This window comes from Ammodytes marinus (assembly GCF_949987685.1).
Source record: "Ammodytes marinus genome assembly, chromosome: 2".
NCBI classification, from domain to species: Eukaryota; Metazoa; Chordata; class Actinopteri; order Uranoscopiformes; family Ammodytidae; genus Ammodytes; species Ammodytes marinus.
The window spans coordinates 28856231-28878865 of NC_137231.1; the positions used below are offsets into that span (position 1 = coordinate 28856231).

Consider the following 22635-nt stretch of genomic DNA (forward strand, 5'->3'; position numbering starts at 1 on the left):
TCATGGAAAAAAAAAATATATATATATGCTTTTCTGCTTATTGCTTTGTTGTCGGGAGTTAACGTACTTGAAAAGACTGACACCACTCCTCATGTCTGTACAGTAAATTAGCTACAGTCTTAGCTTAGCATATAAAGACCAGAAGACAGCTGTAACTTTTGGGCTGTTTCGAAAAGCCCTACTATCGTCTTACTCAAACCAAAAGCCCTACTAACATCCTACTCATACTAATTTTGACGTCAATTTGAGTATGTTATGGTTGTGTATGCAAGTTTGTTTAGGCAAGAAATGCCCTGATAAGTACTTACTTCCGGGAAGATTTTGTGTATGGATCGATAGGATACTTTTCCTACCTCAACCGCCCCACAATGCATTGCGTTTTTTCAAACATGGATTTAAAAAAAAAAAATCTTTATTGCTTCTGTATTCTTCAGTGTAAACGGTCCGACGAACCTCGCATACACAATCGATCGTTAAGTAGACAGTATGTAGTATATACATGTTGAGTATGACGTTAGTAGGGTTTTTTGAACACAGCCCTAGTCTGACTGTCCAATGGTACAAAACACACCAACCAACATCTCTAACAGTAAATTATACCTAAACTGTATGTTGACATACAGAAAGAATCTATTATAGAGTCCAATTTGAGGCTGTTGTATCAAATGCTGTATCACAACAATGTAGTTTACCTCCCAATGGTGGAAGGTAAACAAAAGAATACTCTATCCCAACTAGAAAATACAGATCAGAATTTCAGCTCTGACCGTACAGCCGTACTCCGAAACATCTCCAACTCTCTCTACTGTGAAAACTGATTTTATTTTTTGTTGCATTCTGTCATTGACGACGCAAACTCAAAGGATTTTTCAAAAACATAGTATTATTGTATTTATTTTATGTTTTGTTTTTTTTCATTGTCAACTCACAAGAAAAGCGATTACATGTGCTTTTTTTTGTTACAAAATGCTCCGATATAGATATCTGTTCTCTTCATTAGAAAATAAGTGAGCATGTTGGCAACGTGTCGGGAGAATTTTCTCCACAGCTCGAACTGAGAGACGCCCCTTTGAACAGCACATGCATCCAAACACAACAGCGTCATTATGAGATGGTCACAATCCCTGCGTTCCAATCCCCATACTTCTATACTATTTAGTACGCCAGAAAAAGATTTAGGATGTCCCAATACATGCACTTCAATTGTAGTAATTGTAGTTCTGAAAAAATACATAAATGCCCCACTAACTCCAATTGCATTTTGGAGTATTCGTCTTTATTCTAGACATTTATTTTTCTCTCCTGTGGCCTGTAAAACTCTTCTGTACTTTAGTATGTAATGTAGTAAAAAGAAAGAGTATGTGATTTAGAACGCGGGGAGAGTCTTTTTTTTTGTTACAGACTTTTGTTATGTTGTGTTTACGAAGGCTGGGCAACAGTTGTGTGAACTGGGTGGATGACAGCACATGGCATGCACTCTAAACGGTACATACTTCCACACTAGCTACTCGTACTCACACACAATGAGTAAGTGAGAGAGCTGAGAGGCCAAACTTGTTCAACAGGTCAAGAATTGTTCTTCCAGCTACACAAGGAGCCACTATCTCTCCCTGGTTGTCGCTTCCATTTTTTTTTTTACTCCTATGTCGTTCTATCTATTTCCCATTATGATGATGTCAAAGATCGCCCACTGCGGATCTCAATAAACTGATTTGTTACTTGGCAAATAAAATAAAACGTCTCATTCTTTTTTGTCTCTGGCTGAAAAACTCAGGACTTTCAGTTATTATCATTATTTTTTTAATGAGCTTTAAAAGAAAAAATAAATATTCAGGCCCAAAAAGAGCTGAAACCCAGCCCTTTAAAAAAGGCCCAAATACTTTAAAAAGTAGATGTTCAGAGTCTCACACAACCCATTTCAAAACAAGGTGCTTAGCAACTTGTGATCTCAAAAAAAAAGGTCAAAAATATGGCCTAAAGAAAGTCAAGTAAACTAATGCAACTGAAAAACTGTGTGTGTGGCCTTTTCCTTGAAGCTGCGACAGTCAGTCAGTCAGTCAGTCCCTCACCTCCCTGCTATCTCAATAGGTTTGGTTTATGGAGCAATGGGCCTGTCCCATAGTAGGGTTTTCAGGAGGGGATCATGCCTGTGTTCCTCTTGCGATCGGCCATAGAGCGTCGGTTGTGGTTTCCCCCTCGGCTCTTGTTGGCCTCTTTCTTGCGCCGGTCCAGGAATGTCTCCTTGCTTTGGCCCTGGCCTTTGGGACCGCCCACCACGTTACTGGGGCGCTCCGGGGGGCGGACACTGGAAGAGACGGATGGAAGTTAACAAAGGGAGACAACAGGTGAAAAAAGTATGTTTACAACCCTAACCCCTTTTTTATTTCATACATTTTCTGAATATGAAAAACACCTAAAAGTAGCTACGTCGAACTTTAGTTTTTTGTTGGTTCTAGCGCCCTCTTTGGACTATAGTGGTAGGGTTTTTACCACACAAGCACCTGCTGTCCTAAATATATTTACTAGCGCGAGCTGTTGGCTGTGGATTTGTTTAGGAAGCGTGTTAAAGCGAGATTGCAGGATGCATTGTATTTATATGTGACTGTCAGATTAATAACGGTAATATGGCCATGGTGAAACAAAATTTACTTTGATTTTAGTACTGTTCATAAACACAGGATGTTCTGGACTGCCTTCCGTAAATCGAAAGAACTCGAAAATACTTCTTGGATGGATACTCAGCTGGACAGAGTGAGAGATTCAGCGTACTTGTTATCGTATGGTAGTGAGCGTTGCCCTTACCCTCTGCGCTGATGATGCATGGCCGCTCGTCTAGCCTCAGCCCGCTCCCGCAGCATGGCCGGGTCCTGCACAAACTGGTCCCTGTTTACATTGTTCTGAAAGGAAATGTGAACACAAATAAAATAAATAAAAAACGTGCAGATTAAGCGACCACACGGCTGTAGAAAAATGCAATACAGTATTCTACTATAAAAACGTATTTAAACTTTACGTTTAGTATTCAAAACTCAGCAAAAACAATATTATTTTAGCAGTAATTTTGGATCTGCCATTTTGTGAATGACTTCAGTACCGGTATAGGTTCTTCCTCCTCCTCCTCTTCCTCCTCTTCGTGTCGGTTTCCTTTCCTCAGAATCTGTGGGATCGTGAACGGCCTGGAGACAAAAACACAACCACACGATGAAAAAGGCAGTTAGCATCCACCACAAGATCAACACATTCCAAGTTTAAGAGTTTATGTCAACATTTTAAAGTCTACTTCTCCGTGTCCAAAACTCCATTGTGACCAAATTCAATTAAATTTAAAAAATACTTCATTGTCTACCACATAGGGAGAGAAAAATGCCTTCAGTTTGTGGCACAAATAAAATAAAAACAACATAAGACTCACACAAACAGTTCAATAAAATAGTGAAAGCATGTGTGTAAGGCAAAGCTGTATTAGAGAGGGTTGTCTATTTGGCCGTATTTAAAGTACGTATCGCAGTGGGAATGAAGGAGAAAGATATCTTACCTCCTGCTGAGTAGACTGTCTCCATCCAGGTCATTGGCTCCCACCTGGTTCTGGTCGTACGTGTCATCGTACTCGTCATCGTAGTCGTCCAATCCGAAGTCAGCGGCGGTTTGTCCCGGCTCCAGGATGACCTCATCAACCACCGTCTCGTAGGCATGGTAACGCTCCCTCTGAGCCTCTATGTGCTGCTTGTCGTTAAGCATCTCTCGAGCGTTCTCTCCTTTCCTGCAAATGAAAAAAACAAAAACATTAAATTACACCTGCCTTAGTCTTACATAGGCGGTTATATGGAGGAGCCAGCAGGGGTCAATTCACTGTAACACTGAGCCTGGTCCTCCGTCTGAACAGAAAATGAACAAAAAGTATTGTGTGTAATCTTATTTTGACTATGAATGGGGGGAGGGAGGACCTATTAACATTTACCATAGCCGATAACAGTTATTTCTCCAAAGTAAATAATTGTATCAACAATATTGTCATTGATAAAGTATCAAATATTTTGCCAGAAATTCTTCATACAATAGGGAAATCGCTAAATTAATGTACAACAGTTTCCAGGTAATTAGAACAAAAGTGTTGTGATGTTACTGATGTTTATTGAAATGTTTGATCAGTGAGTGTTTCTACAGCGTGCTCTCACCTGCGTCCCTTCCAGACACGCGACATGTCCACCTGTTCTCTGCGGAACACGTCAAACTCATCGTCATCAAACACGTTGGAGCGCACGTCCAGCACGTTAGGAAGCTCCTCCTTCACCGGCCTGAGAGGACAAGAGAGGAACAGGGGTCAAAATGTGAATGTCGATAGTTAGCCTGCTATCGGTGTATGAATGTGTGTGTGAAAGAGTCTTTGGTCTCAAAGGGATTTACCTGTATAAATAAAGGTAAAAAAAAAATATATATATATATATATCACAAAATTGCCCTTTTTCAATTCCCCCTTTACTTCAATATTGCCCGCTCCATTTACTCAAAATGATATGCAAAAGATATGTTAGATTACTGCATTTAATTTTAGAAAAAAAATATCAACATGTTTTTTTTATTGACTACCGTAATGTGTTTGTTAGTGTGTGTGTGTGTGTGTGTGTGTGTGTGTGTGTGTGTGTGTGTGTGTGTGTGTGTCTATGTGTGTGCTTGGTTTACCTGGGCATGGCTCTGTCCAGTTTGTCCAGGTTGGGTGCCAGTCGATCCTCCAGTATGTTGTTAATGACGAGTTCAGAGTTGAAGCCGTATTCCTCCAGACAGGCCAAGAGGAAACCTTCCCCAAAGTCAGGCAGCAGCTCCAGGATACAAGACAGCAGAGACTCCAGCTCCGCCGCACTCACCGGGCACACAGCACCCTGAGGACACAATGCAGAAAATATAAGAAAAATACATACATTTACCAGATTTTTTTTTAGCTACTTTCCAGCATAAAATTTGAGCAAACAGCTGACATTGTATGGATATTTATGTCTAAACTTTAATGCAGTGAACACCACAATAACTCAACAATTAAACTCAAAATCAAAGCATATTCTGAGATTAGCTTCTCAAATAAAATAAGTAGATTTTTATAATTTTTTTATGATAGTAAACTGAATATTTTCATATTTTTTTGCACTTTAAAACAAATTACACATTTGAAGGCATCGTCTTGGGCTATGGGAAATCATAACAGGCATTTTTTGGGGGGCATTTTATAAACAAAACCAAATAAGATATATTAATTATTTCTGGCCTTATATTTCACCATATTCTTCAGCTTCTTCTTTACCACTGACAATGAATATAAGACACTGATCTTTATAAATGACCATTAATCTAATTTATTTATTTACTATAATAATGACATAACTCACATTGTTTCCTTTCTGGGGAACATCCAACATGGCCTCCGCTCCCCTCAGCCTCTCTCCCTCCGGCTCTCTGACATCATCGCCGCCTGCTGCTCTGTGATTGGCTGACGGTCCCATGTGGGCGTGACTTGGGCCTCTGTTGTGGGCGTGTCCAGGGGGTTTCCTTCGGCCCACACTGTCCCAGGCGCTCTCCACACCCTGCAGCAGGTAGGACGTCCTGGTCTCATCGCTGGGGGAAGGCAGGCCGTCAAGGAACTAACACAACTAATATCGTCTCCCAGCGGTAATAAATGAGCATTCTGACATCCTAAATGTCACTCAACGATGGCTGTTGACTTGATTATGGCTACATTAAAGCTGGGGTTGAGAATTTGGGGAGAAAATAGCAGTTGGGATAGAGATTTGAATCCAAATACCTTAACTGCTCCACTTATGGTCCCTCCCCGACACGCTCTACACCAGGGGTCCCCAAACTACGGCCCGCGGGCCAAATGCGGCCCGCTTTTTATTGGCCCGCGGCCGATTTAAAAATGATAATGTAATATGGCCCTTTGAATTTTTTTTTTTTTTTGCATTTCTTCGTTAACCCACTAGTGCAGGGGTGTCAAACACTGATTGATTGGCCCGTGGCACATTTTAAAAATATAATGTAATATGGGGCTTTTAATTTTTAAATAATTTAAATGCACTCATTATATTACAAAGAAATATGTCCCATAAAAGAAAATTAGCAACAAGCCCATCCCAGAGGACCCTGCATAATATTTTATTTTAAATTAATATTATTATTGAAAATCTATGCGTCCTTCTCCAATAGCTTCTAATTCATCTGACACAGTGTCTCCATTTTTTTTTCATACAAAATTCTTCAGATTTAGCCTCTTAATTTCCCTCTCAAAGTGCACCAGATTCATGCATTTCGCTTTAAAAACTTTAAAAAAATCTCCCGGGGGGGCATACCCCCGGACCCTCCTAGGAGGGTCGGGACCTCGGCTGGATACTATTTTCACCCTGCTGGACATTGGACGCAAAGGCAGAAAACACTGGGTGTATCATTGGCATATAAACAAGAGGGGAAATGTGTCTGTTTAATGTGCAAGGAAAGTGTTGCCGTGAAGAAGGATTACAATTTACGAAGACACTATGAAACTAAACATCAGAGCAGCTACATGTCCTGATAAATGTGTTATTTTTGCAAAGTGGCCCGGCCCTTCGTAGATTTTTCTGTATGTGGCCCTCAGTGAAAAAAGTTTGGGGACCCCTGCTCTACACCAACAACGTCGGTGCCAAAGTGAATGGACAGTCCCAACAGCCAATAAGAACTTTTTTTTTTTTTAGAATCGCTCTGATTGGTCAAAGTGTACCGCTCATGTTAATTTTGACCAATCACAAATCACATACACCAGCTTTAACTAACTTATCTTTATTGATCATATTATTATATATTCTGGATGAATCTAGTTATCATTTGGTGTATGAAACATTAGCAAAACAAATAAAATACCCATTGTAATATTTTGAAGGGGGAAGACGAGGTTGTGAAATGTTTTTTTTTGTCCCAAAACTCGAAAAATATTATATTTACTACAATGTGACACCACGGAAATTTCAGAAAATGGAACCATCAAATATTGTGTATCAATTTTTACGATATTTAAGAATATGTTTACATTGAATAACCTCTGCATGCTAAAACACCCTTCAAACGGTTTTGGTTATTTTTAAGCACAGCATCGCAAATAGAAATCGTAGGAATAAAGTAAAGCTGATGAGGATACATGACGGGGAGGGCCTGTTGTAAGAGGCTGATGTCGTCTGCTATGGGGAACTGCTCGTCATAGTCAGACAGGAACCTGAAGCACGGAGAGACAGAAAAGTAAAAACCGTCAGACACTTTTTACAAAAAAAAAAAAAAAGGTCAAACAGACCACATGAGATGTGATGGGGACTAAGAAGTTCCTTGAAGTTAAAGTCTGATCTTTGTGAGTGATTTTTAACAATTCTGGTTTTGCTAATACGATTATTTAAACATGTTCAATAAATTGTTTAAAAAAAAAATATTTATATTTTTAAAAATATATATATATTTTTTTTTTCACCTTTTCTCAGGTAAAAAGGCTGTGAAATGTTGTAGGAGCTCCTCTGCAAACGTAAGGATGTTTTCTCCCCTGCGAGGAAACAGACATCAACAGAGTTAATACGTGTGTACCGGTATGTGATATGCACAAAATCTTCTGAAAAGCACATTGAGAGTGTGGTGGGTCTCACCCCTCCAGAATGGGCTGCAGACAGGTGTGGTGCAGCAGCAGGTGAGCTGTCTCCACCATCTTACGACAGGAGTGAGACAGTCTCTTCCACAGCTCCTCCTGGAGGCTAGAAGGATGGTTTGGAAGGTTATTCACCAGCATTCAGTTAACTGTTCAGCGAGTAGGACTAATCATCTTAGATTAGCACTAAAGGTGAGACATTGCAGGCCAAAACATTGTTTTTTTTCAAGCACTGGTCAATTTGAGTTTTTATTTGTCTTATTTCATACTTGTACAAATACAAGGTCAAAAAGTAAATTGAAGTGTTGATTTTACTGGACCTCGTCTGTTTGCTTTTGAATATTTATCCTATACAACCATTATCTCAACATTAGTTTTGTTCTATTCTCTCAAGCACTTACATCAACTAAACTTTTCCATAATCATTCTTAGGACTATTCTGACAGTCATTACAGAAGGATTAGAGAAGCATGAGTTCATATGTTCCTAATTGCCTGAATTTTTGATACATTTTGTCCGAATAAACGTGCAGAAAATGGCCTTTTTAAGACGTGAACATAGTATTTTAGTAATTTATATAAAAAATAAAAAAGGCTGCATCCAAAAATCTGTTCAGTAGAAGTATCTGTACATGTAATATCTAAATATCTTTAACTGACCCTTTATCATCAAAGTTTCTTTTCTTCACTGCCTTCTCCAGGTCAGGCACGGCGGTCTCGTAAAATGAGGTGAGTCTGCCAGGGAGACGAAAACATAATGATCATGAAAAATGTACTTTTATGACCGTGTGTCGTTACTAAAAGCAGCTGGATTAGCCAGTTGCCTCCATGTTGTGTGTACCTACCTGGTGAGGAAGCCATGGCAGTGGAAGCTAGAGCAGGCAGCGGGGAAGATGTCCATGAAGGTGTGGATGGTGGTGGTGGAGTCACACAGGTACAGCAGGAGATCCACCAGTTCCTGAATGAGACACAAAACAAAATGCACATTATCAATGACATGTAGCAGCAGCAGTGTCCACGGTCTGTGGAAGCTGCAGTGGAAACAATCAGGAAAAATCGGCTGTATGTCTTTTCTCAGTTCGAACTTTAACATTAAACAATGGCAGCTTGATTCTTCTGTCAACACTAGCAAATCAATTCAAATGTGGAGTCAGCGATTCCGGAGAAAGCTTGCCGCAAAATCACTTTTTGTCAAAATCAGTGAATATCTCATCACAATCATAAAAAAAAGAACAGTTGTTAATACACAGCCCAGGCTCTGTAAACTGGTATGTTAACAAATGGTATGTGAACAAAGGGGCCCCCCGTAGCTGGCAATAGGCCCGTCTACAGAGCCTAGGCTGTGTATTAACACTGGATTTTGTGTGTGTGTCTGACCTGCTGGCTCATGCTCATGGCAGTGGGTTGTTTGTTTGCGTTGAGCTTCATCGGCTCCATGGCGGCGCCTTCACACTGGAGACCAACCTTATTCAGGATGGTGTCAAACACCTGAAGGCCACAGGAAATAAAATATCTAGTTCATTGATTTCACCAACATAAACATTTATTAAGAAGTAATGAAAAAGGTAGCACATCTCAAGTTACCAAGTTAAAGTAGCGACGACAAACTTTTAAATATCTCTGATTGAAATATAACGCTATCTATATATAGTTTTTCTTAATGCCTTTGTCCAGATACACTCACCCAGGAACAACAGCTAGCTTGGTAAAAACACTACCGCTTTAGTCCAAAGGAGACAAATTAAAAACACACTGAAAGTTCCTTGTAGCCAATTTAAGGAAGACAAAATACTGTCATTTCACTTGTTTAATCAGGCAATACATTTACGCCGACACCTTTAGGCATGAAGCCTTCTTTAGAGCATTTCTTAACATGTATCAACCAGACTTACATGTTTAATACAAATGTATAGTTATTCTTTTAAAAATCTGATCTCACCTGTAGCACAGTTGGCACCGTCTCATCCAGGTCGCTGTAGTAAGACGGCTGCTGGGTGAAGATGTTATCTGAAATGGTTTCAATGTGAAAGTTAACATAGAGACAAACACAGGGCTAAACAGATACATTTTTATATCATGTCATATTTAATCTAATTTCCCATCAAGAAATACACCTGTATGATTTCAATTGAGCCTTAACAAACGTCTCAAATCAAATCAGTTTTATTTGTATAGCCCAATATCACAAATAGACATTTGCCTCAGTAGCCTTTACATTCCATACAGTACGACACCCTCTGCCCTTAAACCCTTAGACCCTTTATCGGGATTAAAGGGTTTTTTACTGGAAGTCTCACCAATCATCTTGTTGAGCAGCTGGCTGTTGCCCTTTCCAAAGAGCACACACAGATCCAGGATTTTGGGAATGTCAAAGAGGAAGTTCTCGTAGATGATTTCTCCAAACACGTGTGGAGTGATGAAGTGATCCTGTGGACACAGTCAAACAGGTTCAACATTATGTCAAAGGGCTTTGTATGTGGGAGTGGCAGTGATAATGCTGTGATATCAGTTTAGTTTACTAATCAAACTTTAACTGGTATTTCTATTGATTAGTAGTTAAAGGTGCAGTCAGCAAATCTGGGACAAACTTGTCGTCAAAACCAGTGAATATCTCCTCGTGATTCACTACCTGTCCATATTGTGTGTGCCTTGAAGAAAAAAATCTAGTGTTAACACAGTCTAGGCTCTGTACATTTGCATGTAAACAAAGGGGATGTAAACGGGGCCTACCGTAGCCAGCAACATGACGTTTAGAGAGCCTAAGCAGTATATTAACACTGTTTTTTTTTGTTGCACAAACACAGTACGGACAGGCAGCATATCATGAGGAGATATTGACATAAAGTGGTTTTGACAACAAAAGTTCTCCAGAATCACTGACTCCGACTTTCACTATTCCCTCCCTGCCTATAGCCTGTGTGCTCCTGACCTTGGACTCTTTGTGCGTGGCCATCCTGAGGAAGGTGAGGAAGACGACGCGGTGCAGGGCGCGCTGCATGTCGTTAACAGCCGGGCTGGAGGCCAGAGAGGACAGGTCCAGTCCGCGAGGAGCCTGGTGCAGGTAGGAGTCCAGACACTTCTGAAGGGACTCGTCAAACACCACCTAGTGGAGGGGACAGGGCATAGCACAGGAGGGGAGGGAAGGCAAGGCAAGGCAAGTTTATTTATACAGCACAATTCAGACACAAGGCCAGGGCTGTACAGTGCGACAGTTTTGATCGCATTTGCTACTGAAATTGATCACGTGCGATGATGAATACAAATCCATTCGCACTCGTGCGACAGGTTGCTAATGAGGAGAGGCTGTCTTTGAAACACAGAGGAGCGCTGCACAACACTGCTTAGAGGGCTCTACATTAACACTGCGGGTAAATGAGTCTTAGGCAAGTAAGTTATTGAGTCCACCCTCCACTTTGGCTGGTGAAAGATATGTGTCTTCGGGATCTGTGCTCGTGCAGCGATTCTAGGTATAAAAACTTCACCAACGGCAATTACCGGAAGGAGGCGGCACATTACCGCAGTTAAGTTAGCGCGTGTACAAACAGAACATTTCCTGTGCGCTTTCACATTAAAAGCCTGTTACTAGCCAAACGTGAGTTGACTTTTATTTTGAAGCCGGTAAGAACAGGAAGTTAGCGCTTTTTTCTAGCTTGAAAGGCCACTCATTCGGCTGCAGCGAGCAGTCAACAGTAGCCTAGTCTATTTAAACAAAGTTTTAAATAAGCCACTGAAAAGCTACTCCCAACACATTCACAACAACCTATTTAATTTATCCTAAATTGTACCAATATGTATACTTATTTATTTAATAGGCTATGTTTAATGTTTTAAAGTTTGGTTTTAATTAACAGAAGGACATTATAATAATAATTCTGAATCAGCAAAAAATTGCAATTGGCAGGTTATATTCTTTTTTCTAAATTGCAATCAGTGCACCCCTATTCATTTTTCCATAATTATTACTACACACACTAGGATATAATATTAACTGAGAATCTCAAATGAGACCAAGATGACATGCTCAAAGGTAATTAGAGCAAAATGCAAGGGTTAAGGTTATGCAAGTTTTCGATCATACTTTGTGTGCTACCAAATTTATTTTTGTGCTACTGAATTTTTTTGCTTGCTAGCACCAGTGCTACCACCTAAAAAAATAAGCGTACAGCCCTGCACAAGGCCATTCTAAGTGCTTTACAGGGGCAAGATTTAAATACTTAATACACATTAGAAAAGTGAATGAATATAAATAAAACATTTTAAAGCTAATGAATATAAATAGAACATTTAAATACAATAACATTGCAGGTTAAAATGGAGAAGGAGAGGGGGTTTGATAATTAGTTTGGTGGTTGTTTTTTTTTTCTCTTCGAATGAATAAAATGCTAGAAAAAAATAAAATAAAAAATAAACATTTTACATAATGTCACAACTTTTTTTGGAATTGGGGTTGCAGTACATTTTGTGATTGTCTTATGGTCTTTAAACGTTTTTATGGTCTGTAATTCTGATATCTTTTTGTAAGTTGTGCGCTGTTATCATGGAGTCATTCGGAAAGAAAGCTTGCTCTCAACGTCCCTCCCTGAATAAACAAAGGTAACTTAAAGGAATACTTCACCCACATGGAACCGGCATTCTATCATTATAAAATCGCTATTATAATATAATGAATTAGGTTTGTCTTCCCTTGGCCTAGCTGTCCTATTAATCCTAACCCTACATATCCCATGTGTGATTTCACACATGGTAAAATGTAGGGTTAGACAGTGAGACCATAAAACACTCTTTCTGCCTTTTCTCAGGCTAGGATGAACCGATTTCTGAATTTTTTTGCACAAAAATACTACATAGGATCTCAGAGTTCAATACACCTTCATATTTCCACCGGTGAAGGAGGTCTTTACGTTTCTAGAGTCCTTAACAGTCCCTTACCTGACACCAGAACTTGTCGTGGGGCAGTGCCAGCAGCCATTCCAGGTCTTCTACGATGAATTTGGCATATTCCAAAAACTCCTCCACCTCAGCCGCAGAGCCGCCTTCCGGTGGAGACTTGTAAGGCACAAAACATCGCTCCTCCTTCCTCGCCGGGTGCTGATGTGAAACAGAAAGCAAAAGGTTTAGTGTGTGATAAACTGCTCTTTGTTGGAGGTTAGTCAGGTTAAAAAGTGGAGTCAGCTATTGTGAAAAACTGCTTGCTGTCAAAATAACTTGTCAAAATCAGGAAATATTTCCTCACGGTCCACTACCTGTCCATACGTACTGTGTTTGTGCTCTGAACAAATGTCTGGTGTTAATACACAACCGCCTAGGCTCTGTAAACTGGGATGTGTTAACAAAGGGTATATGTAAACATAGGGGGGCCCACCCTAGCTAGCAACATGCCGCTTGACAGAGCCTAGGCAAGTAGCGGATCGTGAGGGGATGTTCACTGATTGACAAAAAGTGATTTCAACAAAAAGCGTTCTGCCTTGAATACTGAATCACACTGCCGTTTAAGTATATTTTAGGTCTGGAACATTTTTGAATAGTATCTAATTGCGTTCTTTCTGAATTTGGATATAAAATGTAGTAAAGGTTTGGTCCTACTGTATTTAATTAAAAATGAGTCTCGCAAAGCCAGACCAAACTTTAAAATAAATGTAATTAAACATCTAAATGTAATGAGGTGCTAGTACTACTACCACTCACCAGTGCAGGCAGTGTGTGGTTCTTCCCCAGCGGACCAGCCTCAGTCACCTGCTGCTCGTCCAGTGGCACTCGGGCACAGGCCATGGCGTCTCCCTCTCTCTGGTTCTTTACTGCAAAATCATATAAACACAAAGAAAGAAATTCAATATACATTTCTATTTATTTCTTTTAATCTTTATTTATACAGGTAAATCCCATTGAGACCGGAGAGTCTTTTTCAAGGGAGAACTGTTCCTATTCCCACGTTACCATTCACACACACACATTCATACACCGATAGCAGGCTAACTATCGACATTCACACGAGGCAAGGTGGGTGAAGTGTCTTGCCCAAGGACACAACAACCATGACACAAGTGGCAGGGCGGGAATCGAACCGCCGCCAACCCTTGGATCATTGGCCGACCCGCTCTACCACCTGAGCCACAGTCGCCCTATTCTGTATACAAGAATAATAATAAAAATAATAAATAATAACGCAGGACAAAAATGAACTATTCTAACCGGCAGCACTGACTCAACAACAGAGGAGGACAAACAAGCTTTGGTTGAAACTGATTATTATTAGGATGGGCAAAATGCTGAGAGGATTTAAACAGGGCAATCATATCAATGTCAGTACAACAAGCCCTGGGCTCTGTGTGTGTGTGTGTGTGTGTGTGTGTGTGTGTGTGTGTGTGTGTGTGTGTGTGTGTGTGTGTGTGTGTGTGTGTGTGTGTGTCTGTGTGTCTGTGTGTCTGTGTGTCTGTGTGTGTGTGTGTGTGTGTGTGTTCTTCTTTCTTATTATTAAGATAAATTGATTAATTGTGTTGTGAAATGTTTAACTTGCATATCAAACATCAACATTACCAGAGGGGCTAACGATGTAACTATTATTGCATATTTAGTAGATGAGAATGTTCGTCAATATGCCGGTCTGTCCCTGTTTTAAATAAATACATCTCAACGGCTTTTGAGACATTTTACGGATCTGTAGCAGGGTTCCTATAGTTTAAGGAAAGCTATATTTATCTGTATGAACTCAGTAACAACATATGGTTATAAACTAGCTTAACTTTAGCTACAAACAGCCACTTTGATTAGTGAGCTAAATTAACGTTAACTAATTGTATCAGCGTGAAATCACCCCTGACAATGAAAAGTAATGTAGTAAACTGTATAACAGCACGCCGGCTGTCAGAAACGTGTCTAAATGTATATACATTATGGCTGAAAAGCGTCACAGTCTGAAGAGAATACCTGCTAAAGCTAAAAGCTGTTCACCAAGTGCAACAGAGAAGTGACAGCTCGACAATGAATGGAGACGCTAACGTGGCTTTATCGCCTCTATGGACTCTTTTTAAGACTCGTGTGTAAATAAGGCATTACACAAGTTAATATGGTTTCTCACCTCTTAATGTGGCTGTCTTTTGCTCAGTCAGGCCATGTTTATCGATGTCGTAACGGCTCTCAACTCTTTCAGTTTCCAAACGTTTTCTAATCACCTGTTTCGGGACCGGAAGTGACACGCTTTGTTTTTTTTTGTGGACTTTTTTTCTCCAGAGCATACACATGCGCAGTAAAACGACACGTCATTTTGTTTATCGCCCCCTTGTGGGCACCAGAGTGAAAGACTGAGGATTAGTAATGGAAGAAAGAAATGCTAATATCTTTCCAATTGTTCTGGTAATAACTACACATCCAATGAGATAATGTTATATTCATAAACATATTTTTAAAAGAAAACTCAAGAATCACATTCTAAATTTGGCTTTTAATTTAATTTAATTTGCAATAAATTGTTGTATAAGGCACATATACAACAATTAAAGGTGCAGTGTGTAATATGACATCATCTAGAAAGTTCTACAAAGTTCTAGAATGCAACACTCCCTGGGTAACCCCAACCCTTTAGAATAGTAACAGAAGGTACAGTGGCCTTCAAGGACAAGAACAATTCTAAATTTTAAACAATGCACCTGATGACATTCCAAAAACATGGATTCCTCCATAAGACTTGCCTGCTCAATGGACAAAATGTAATATTAATATTTGTAATTCTCCGCTCAGGAGGATAATTCAGATTATCAGCAGAGGTGATTTTACACCAATGAGGACATATTTATGAATGAGGATATTGATTTTAGCTAATAAATTACTTAAAATGTTACAGTGTCCCTTTAAGGCACGTACATTTTTAAATTTCACATATGTATTTATTTTCTACATCTATATTTCTATTATACAATTTGAGTTACTAACAATATCCATAATATTAAATCATGATGGATTTGTTTAATATGATTTCTGTTTATTAATCGGAATCTGAAAGTTATCAAGTTATCAAGAACAATTTAGGGAAGTAAAGAGTATAATATTTGCCTCTGAAATGTAGTGGAGTGGAAGGAGAGAGAAGAAAATATGTAAATATTTATGTTAAGGACATATACTCAGACATATAGGGTCAGCATTTCATTTGCACTAACACATATCCAGAAAAATGATCAATCTATATTACATTGGTAAATAAACCAAAAACAATATCACTCAGAAACGACTCTTGACACACAATTTTCTTGGAAAAGGAGGTTTATAAAAAAGAAAAAAAAAAGATTCCCATGACACACAGAAGTTTGATGAGTATTCCCATAAATTAAATCAGTTACAATATTTTGAAAAATTATGCATTACATGTCTGAAAGCGCTTCGGAAAATCACGGAAAGTTGTGTTGACATGTCTAAGACAAAAACAGTATTTGTATTTGCACCAATGAAGCTTTGTTATTGTCTGCTTGTTCATGAATGTATCAGTTTGTGTTTGACCATAACACTTCAAGGTCCAGATAAGTCATTTCTGTAGCTGTGTGTATTTGCTGTAACATAGTTAAAACAGTGTTGAATTGTGTATGCTGGCAGCTGTCCCATCTATCTAAATAAAAATACACAAAAAAACATAAACAAGGACAAACTAAAAGATTGAATTTTTGTCTTCGTTCACGGCTTGTGGTGTGTGTGTGTATGTAGCTTAACTGTATACTGTGCAAAGCATGAAATAAATATTCTATGGCTCAGACAACAATAAATTATCTCCTAAATGACCAACATATACCGCAAAAGCAGTAATACTTTACCTCCTGTTACCCGCTTTAATGTGTAAAAATGTCTTCTCCAACCAATAATAACAGAAAACTTTCATTTTCATAGGATGTCTTTAGCAACGCATTGTGTGATAAAATATCAAAATGTTATACATTTTCACGTCATTATATTATAACACCAGCCAGCATTATGTTACCATCTGACTGTTTTCTAATAAACAGCCTGAATGCAATATATACATTTAGCATTTTTCTTGACATTTTATTGCAAAATGCGTTGCTACAAGGTCTTTATAAAGTTATAGCCAAGTTTACGCATTCCAGATTTGATCTATAATAAATATAAGACTACCGTTTTTTTTCTATGCTGTTTAAATCTAATGTTTAGTAGCTTTTGGTGATGGATAACTTATGTGTTGTTTTGAATATTGTTTGTACAGAAGAAAAGCTGTACAATCCTGGACTGTTATTAACACTGTATGATATCTGTAAGTATAGATCAAGATAGAGACACCACAGCACCTGCACTGATAGTGAAAATGGTAGAACAAAAATACAGTGCTGCTATAGTATGAATGGCTTAATACTATTACAGTTATACAGTATATGGAAAGAAAATCACTCACATTACAATAACACACTGGCCTTCTGCTTGCTTCAATGAAAAAATAAAATAAAAAAAATCAACATTGCAGATCTCATAAACCGTTTTTTCTTTTATCTAACTAGTTCACCTCGACTTTGAATGACACGACATAGGCCAAAAGTGTGTGGACACTGGACACACAAACGTTGCAACCATTGGGAATTTATTTTCTCCTTTAAGAGCTTCATCAGCTTGCAACAAGCAAGACTGCAACCATTTTTTCTTTCACTTCCGATTAATATGTCAATTGTTTTTCAAGAGGATCCAGAAAGAACCTTCACAGTAGCGGCACATGTCATTAAATGATCTTCTGGGTCTTTCAAACCGACCTCTCAATATACATTTTCCAGAAATACTTACTAACTCTTTGACTCAATTGAAAAGTCACTTTTGAGCAGAACATAGCTACTATTACAAATCATCAGACTATCAACCCTAGTCCAAAAAGCACATTTAAGAATAGATGGTGTCCACATAGCTTTGGCCGTATTGTGAAACTCTGAGGGTTTGTCATTACAACCTAACTACTGTACATACAGTATATAACGTAATTTTCATATCCTTATCATTATTAGATTATCATGGATAAGACCAGTCACAGACCAGTTTGTGTGTGTGTGTGTGTGTGTGTGTGTGTGTGTGTGTGTGTGTGTGTGTGTGTGTGTGTTTTCATATGATTCAGTTGTACAGTATTAAATTCAAACTATTAGTGTTACAGTAAAATAATAATCCTTCTGGGGAGAAAATAAGTCTATGGGAATGGTGACAACCAGAGCTTTTCACTTTGACATCAAGAAATACAAAGGAATATAAAATGTTTTTAAAGCGTACTATTCAATGCTATAGGCCTATTAACGCAGGGCACACATGGTAAGACTAAATGCTGCGGTCGCTAAGTGTTGTTGTTGAGTGTAATCTCTGGATAAAGCCACTAATATCAAACTCTGGATGTTTCAAAAACATCAAGTCCATTCCGAGGAGAATAAAAGTGCGCCCTTTCTAAAACGCCACGGTGTAGCCCTTCAACCATTCTCAATGGTCTGCCCATATTTGGTCTTTGAAAAGTCAGATCATTTTTTTTTAACGTTATTCAGGTATAATAAAAAAATATATATAACGTCAAGACACGAAAAACAACAAATAAGTCTGTTTGATGATGTCGAGGACGCTTCCAGTTTCAGGTCCGTAAAGTTTTGTTTTTTGGTGTGGAATGAAAAAAAGGAAGAGGGAAAAGAGAGTCTGGAACATAAGGGGAGAAGACTCACGGACGTCCATCAAACAACTGATGTTCCCCATTTGTGCTTTCACACACCCTCTTGAGGAAGTGTCGCGAGATATTGACGATTTTTGATATTAATTAGGGATGGGCCGATCCGATATTTGTCTATATTTTGATCAGATATCGTAAATAAAAAGTAAAATCTGATCCGAACCATTACCCTTAAACTATCAATTTACATGTTGGCTTATCTAGGCTGCTAGTTAAGCTTTGACTGTTAAAAGAGACGTTTTACAACACTGCTGTATGTCGTCTTTGAGGTAGGCTACTATCGAGTTTTGATTTTAATATCCTGGATTTTACACTGGAATTGTAATTCCTGTGATACTATTCAAGTTTAAACTTTTGCACAAAGTTGAATCACGTTGTAGGCATGTATTTCTTCCATTAGGAGAGCAGATTATTTGAGTATGATGTTTTAAATGGCTAGGTTAAGAAAAGTGCATCCAAAACACATTGTAAATATTTTAATTTAAGACTGGGAAAAAACAGTATCGGATCGATATCAGAATCTTCAGATATTCAATGAATCGGATCAGATTCTAAAAAGTGGTATCGTCCCATCCCCATCTACTGAATCTCAACAGTCAAGGCTCTATGACGTCCACTGAGGAAGGAAACGGGAGAAAAAGTAAGAGCCAAAATGGCTGTCACTCCAAAATGGAGTCAGGGGAACGGAGATAAGGTTGAGTGACAGGCGGAGTATTGCACTTCAGTTCAGTTCATGTTTGCACGTCTTTTACTCTCTGCAAGCTGCACAAAGCTTGTTGAGATGTTCTATAGCCGTATGAAGGGAGCAGCTGTGTGGAAACAGTTGATACAATATGAAAAAAGAAGGCTGCCGATGCCACTCGCTCCGACTGCGATCTACTGCATTCTGTGAACTGCATATAACAGCTACTCAAAAAACCGTTGACATTTTGTAAGCATGCGTACCTGCCGCACAGAAGCCAAACTTCCCCCCAAAAAATCCACAGTCTTGAAAATTGACGGTTTCTAGGGGGAAAGATGAAAGACAATTTTTTTTTCAGTCTTCTCCCGTCACTTGCCACCATTTTGGGGTCAGTTTAAAAGCAGCAGGAAACGAGCGGACATGTGAGTTTCAGAGCTGGTGTGGGTTCGATGCTAGTGGTAGCCTAGCTGTATCTGTCCAGAGTACATGGTGAGCAGAAGCATGATGGAGAAGCCCGTCAGCAGACCCGCATTCTGGATGGCGAAGGTGAGGAGGAAGCTGCTGCCGCCAGCGTCCTCCTCCTCGCGACTCACCGCGTTCATCTCCGGAAACTGAGAAGCAAAAAAAAAGTTATTAAAAATGATTAGTTTACTCTGAAATGCTGTACAAATTTTAAATGTACATCTGCTGTTAAAATGCATAATGACATGTCACTTTTTTTTTACCAACTTTTTCCATTTTTTATTGTGTTCCTAAAAACATGTCAGAAAAGTTTTTTTGTTTTTTACATACAGTATACCCGAATTGATATTTTTTTATTTCTATTAAAAAAAGGGGGAAAAAAGAATGTATTCAAAATCTGTACGCAAATGTCCACATAATTACGATAGTTAGATATTGTCAAATTTGTATATTTATTCAAATCAATAAAGTCTTTTTAACTTATTTCAGTGCAGAGTGCCTTGGTGTTTTCACTGTTTTTGTTACACATGCCCTGTGTGTAGACCCCCACACCACGTACCATGTCTGCCAGAGCGATGTAGAGGAACATGCCCCCGGCCAGAGCAAAGATCCAGTTTGGGGAGAAGCTGTTTCCAGCCAGGATGCCGAAGCCCATCCCCAGGTAACAGCAGCAGGCCGACAGGAAGTTAAAGAATAGAGCCTGTTGGATGCTCATGCCAGCATTCAGCAGGATCACAAAGTCTCCTGGTAACATAAATAACATACATACAATAGATCAGAGGTGTCAGTGCAATTATATGTCCATATGCAGTGATTCAAAGTAGTTTGTGTTCGGGAAAAATGAATGAAAAAATATAAAATGTTATTGATTTAAAAACGTTTAAAAAATATGTTCTCAGATAAATATAAGTATGTTTCCATCCACAAGTTCTTATGCTACTTAAGTAATATTGAATGTTATGGAAACAGTAAAATTCGATTGAGTTTCATGAAAATCGACAGAAAGACGATAATATCAAAACATTGCTATGATGCGGATCAAGATGGTTGCTTGTTTTTTTTTCTAATTCAGCGTGTCTGAAATCTATTCCATAGGCGAAGTTTATCGCAAAACAGCATGTGACGTCACTACACACAGGGATTTATTCGCTGTAAAGCCGCTGGATGTAAACACACTTTCACCGGCTTAATTCACAAACATGTTTTACGAGAACTTCAGATAATGCGATTGACAAGTTGATGGAAACATAGTGCATATCTAATACTGAATTTAAAATGAAACCAATCAGTGGGTGAGGTTGGAGCCCCTTGTCTGCCTCATAAAAAGAGTTTTTTTTTTTTTTTTTTTTAAATCAATCAAACTTGAATAAGAAGATTGTTTTCGGTGAGACTTTGCATGGCAGAGAGATTGTTTTCAGGCAAGATTTGCAACATTGCAAAACAGACGTTCAATTCAATTCATTCTCACCTAGTTCATGGGGGAACTCCTCACACAGAATGGCCACAGACGTGCTGATGCCCTGGAACACTGAGGAGGTGAAGGAGGCGCCGATGGCCAAACCGTCTATGAAGTTATGCAGGCCGTCACTCAGCGTGATCATCCAGGCCAGGGTGCCTATGTCAGAGTAGGTCGTCCCCTTCAGCCAATAGCAGGCGCCGCCACCGGTCCGCCCCACACTCTGGGAGTCCTGGGGACGAACAGACAGACAGACAGACAGACAGACAGACACACAGACAGACAGATAGACAGACACACAGACAGACAGGCAGAGAGAGAGAGAGAGAGAGAGAGAGAGAGAGAGACAGATGTCAATTAAAGGTGGTGTGTAATAAAGGTGGATTTGGCGTCATCTAGCGGTGAAAATTCTATTGCAATGTTTCCCTTCCTTTTTGGAGAATTTACATACGCTACGGTGGCCTTCAAGAACAAGAAGCTATAGTTAATTAAGATAGCATCATCCACCACTGCCTCAAGTCTGCATTTCCGGAAGTGTACCAACGGCGGCCTTATGTAGATATACAATGCTCATTCTAAAAGGTATTTAAAAACATTTAAAACTACTGGATTGGTTTTTAGCAGTTTCCTACAGAACTTGTTTTTACAATAAAGAGTAAAAGAATGATATGTAATGTCGGCTCTTGTTTCCCTTTAAAATTCTGTTCTTTAACTTATTCTCCGTGGTGAGTTTTCTTTTATTGCTTTTCTTTTATAAGATGATTTTTGGGCGTCCCCCTCTGGCGTCCGTTTGTTAAAAACACTTAAAAACAATGACATCCAAACCAATCCACCTTGCGGCCGCTGCCCTTATGCCCTTTGGGATCAATACACCTATTATTTTCTCCTTTCTCTTGAATTATTTATTTTTCTTCTTTTTGCTCTATTGTCATTCTTGCTTTTATTTGTTTATTTGTCCCCCTTCTCTATACAAACTAAAAGTATGTTCGACTGTGTTTATGTCTTCAAAAACTAAAATATTAATTTTTTTATTATTTTTTTTTAAACACCTTTAGTAAGAAAATACAAATGCAGAGAATCTTAATGTGAACAAAACAATGACAACTAAACGGATCAATTCACCCTTGCAGTCCCTGTCCTCTTACCTGTGGTGTGGTTGCGGGGCTGAGCATGAGTTCCCCCTCCCCTGCATCAACCTTCCCCAGAGCCAGGGAGCTGCTGGTGGCTCCGTTCTGCTGCAGCTTCTCCTTCTCTCCCTCCTCCAGGGTGCCGTCAGGGGCAGAGTAACGCTCCCCGTCAGAGTAATGGCTGTGACCGTGTTTCTGAGAGGGACAGACAGACAGACACAGACACAGACAGACAGACATAGACACAGATACAGACAGAGAGACAGACAGACACAGACAGTCACACACACAGTCACATAAACACACACACACACACACAGAGGGAAAAGGATATAACAATCAATAAATAAACTGATTTGTCACAGATCCATTTGTGGTGAATAAAACATCCTTCCTAACACAATGAGATAACCTTTGGGCATCAAAATTAACACATCAAGTCAACTTTATATATAAAACATTTGTAACAAAATACATATGAACACAGCGTTTTTGGTAAACATACTCAATATGCTTTTATCTCATTTGAACATCTCTGTTACAGTTTCCTCTTAAGAATGAGTTGCTTTTGTTGTCTACACAACGGTTA

At 39.1% G+C, this 22635-nt stretch overlaps 2 protein-coding genes across 3 annotated transcripts in view; both read right to left on the reverse strand.

Moving 5' to 3' along the window:
* Positions 1-832: 832 nt before the first annotated feature.
* On the reverse strand, positions 833-14812 carry ascc2 (activating signal cointegrator 1 complex subunit 2). Its single transcript, XM_080039030.1, has 19 exons — positions 14717-14812; positions 13327-13436; positions 12571-12729; positions 10571-10744; positions 9939-10068; positions 9581-9648; positions 9019-9129; positions 8487-8599; positions 8302-8376; positions 7644-7748; positions 7475-7543; positions 7154-7228; positions 5379-5604; positions 4681-4877; positions 4176-4295; positions 3536-3760; positions 3095-3176; positions 2803-2897; positions 833-2305 (listed from the first exon to the last, which is right to left on the reverse strand). Exons 2-19 carry the CDS (start codon positions 13408-13410, stop codon positions 2131-2133), a joined length of 2283 nt encoding a protein of 760 aa, XP_079895156.1. The 5' UTR covers positions 13411-13436; positions 14717-14812; the 3' UTR covers positions 833-2130.
* A 1070-nt stretch (positions 14813-15882) lies between these two features.
* slc39a14 (solute carrier family 39 member 14) overlaps positions 15883-22635 on the reverse strand; it is a 33298-nt gene continuing 26545 nt past the window's right edge. For both annotated transcript variants that reach the window (XM_080036962.1, XM_080036963.1), the window contains exons 8-11: positions 22065-22241; positions 20932-21151; positions 20023-20207; positions 15883-19612 (exon numbers count right to left, since the gene is read on the reverse strand). In XM_080036962.1, the coding sequence (XP_079893088.1) occupies positions 19454-19612; positions 20023-20207; positions 20932-21151; positions 22065-22241 (741 nt within the window). In that variant the 3' untranslated portion in view covers positions 15883-19453. The remainder of the gene's footprint in view (positions 19613-20022; positions 20208-20931; positions 21152-22064; positions 22242-22635) is intronic.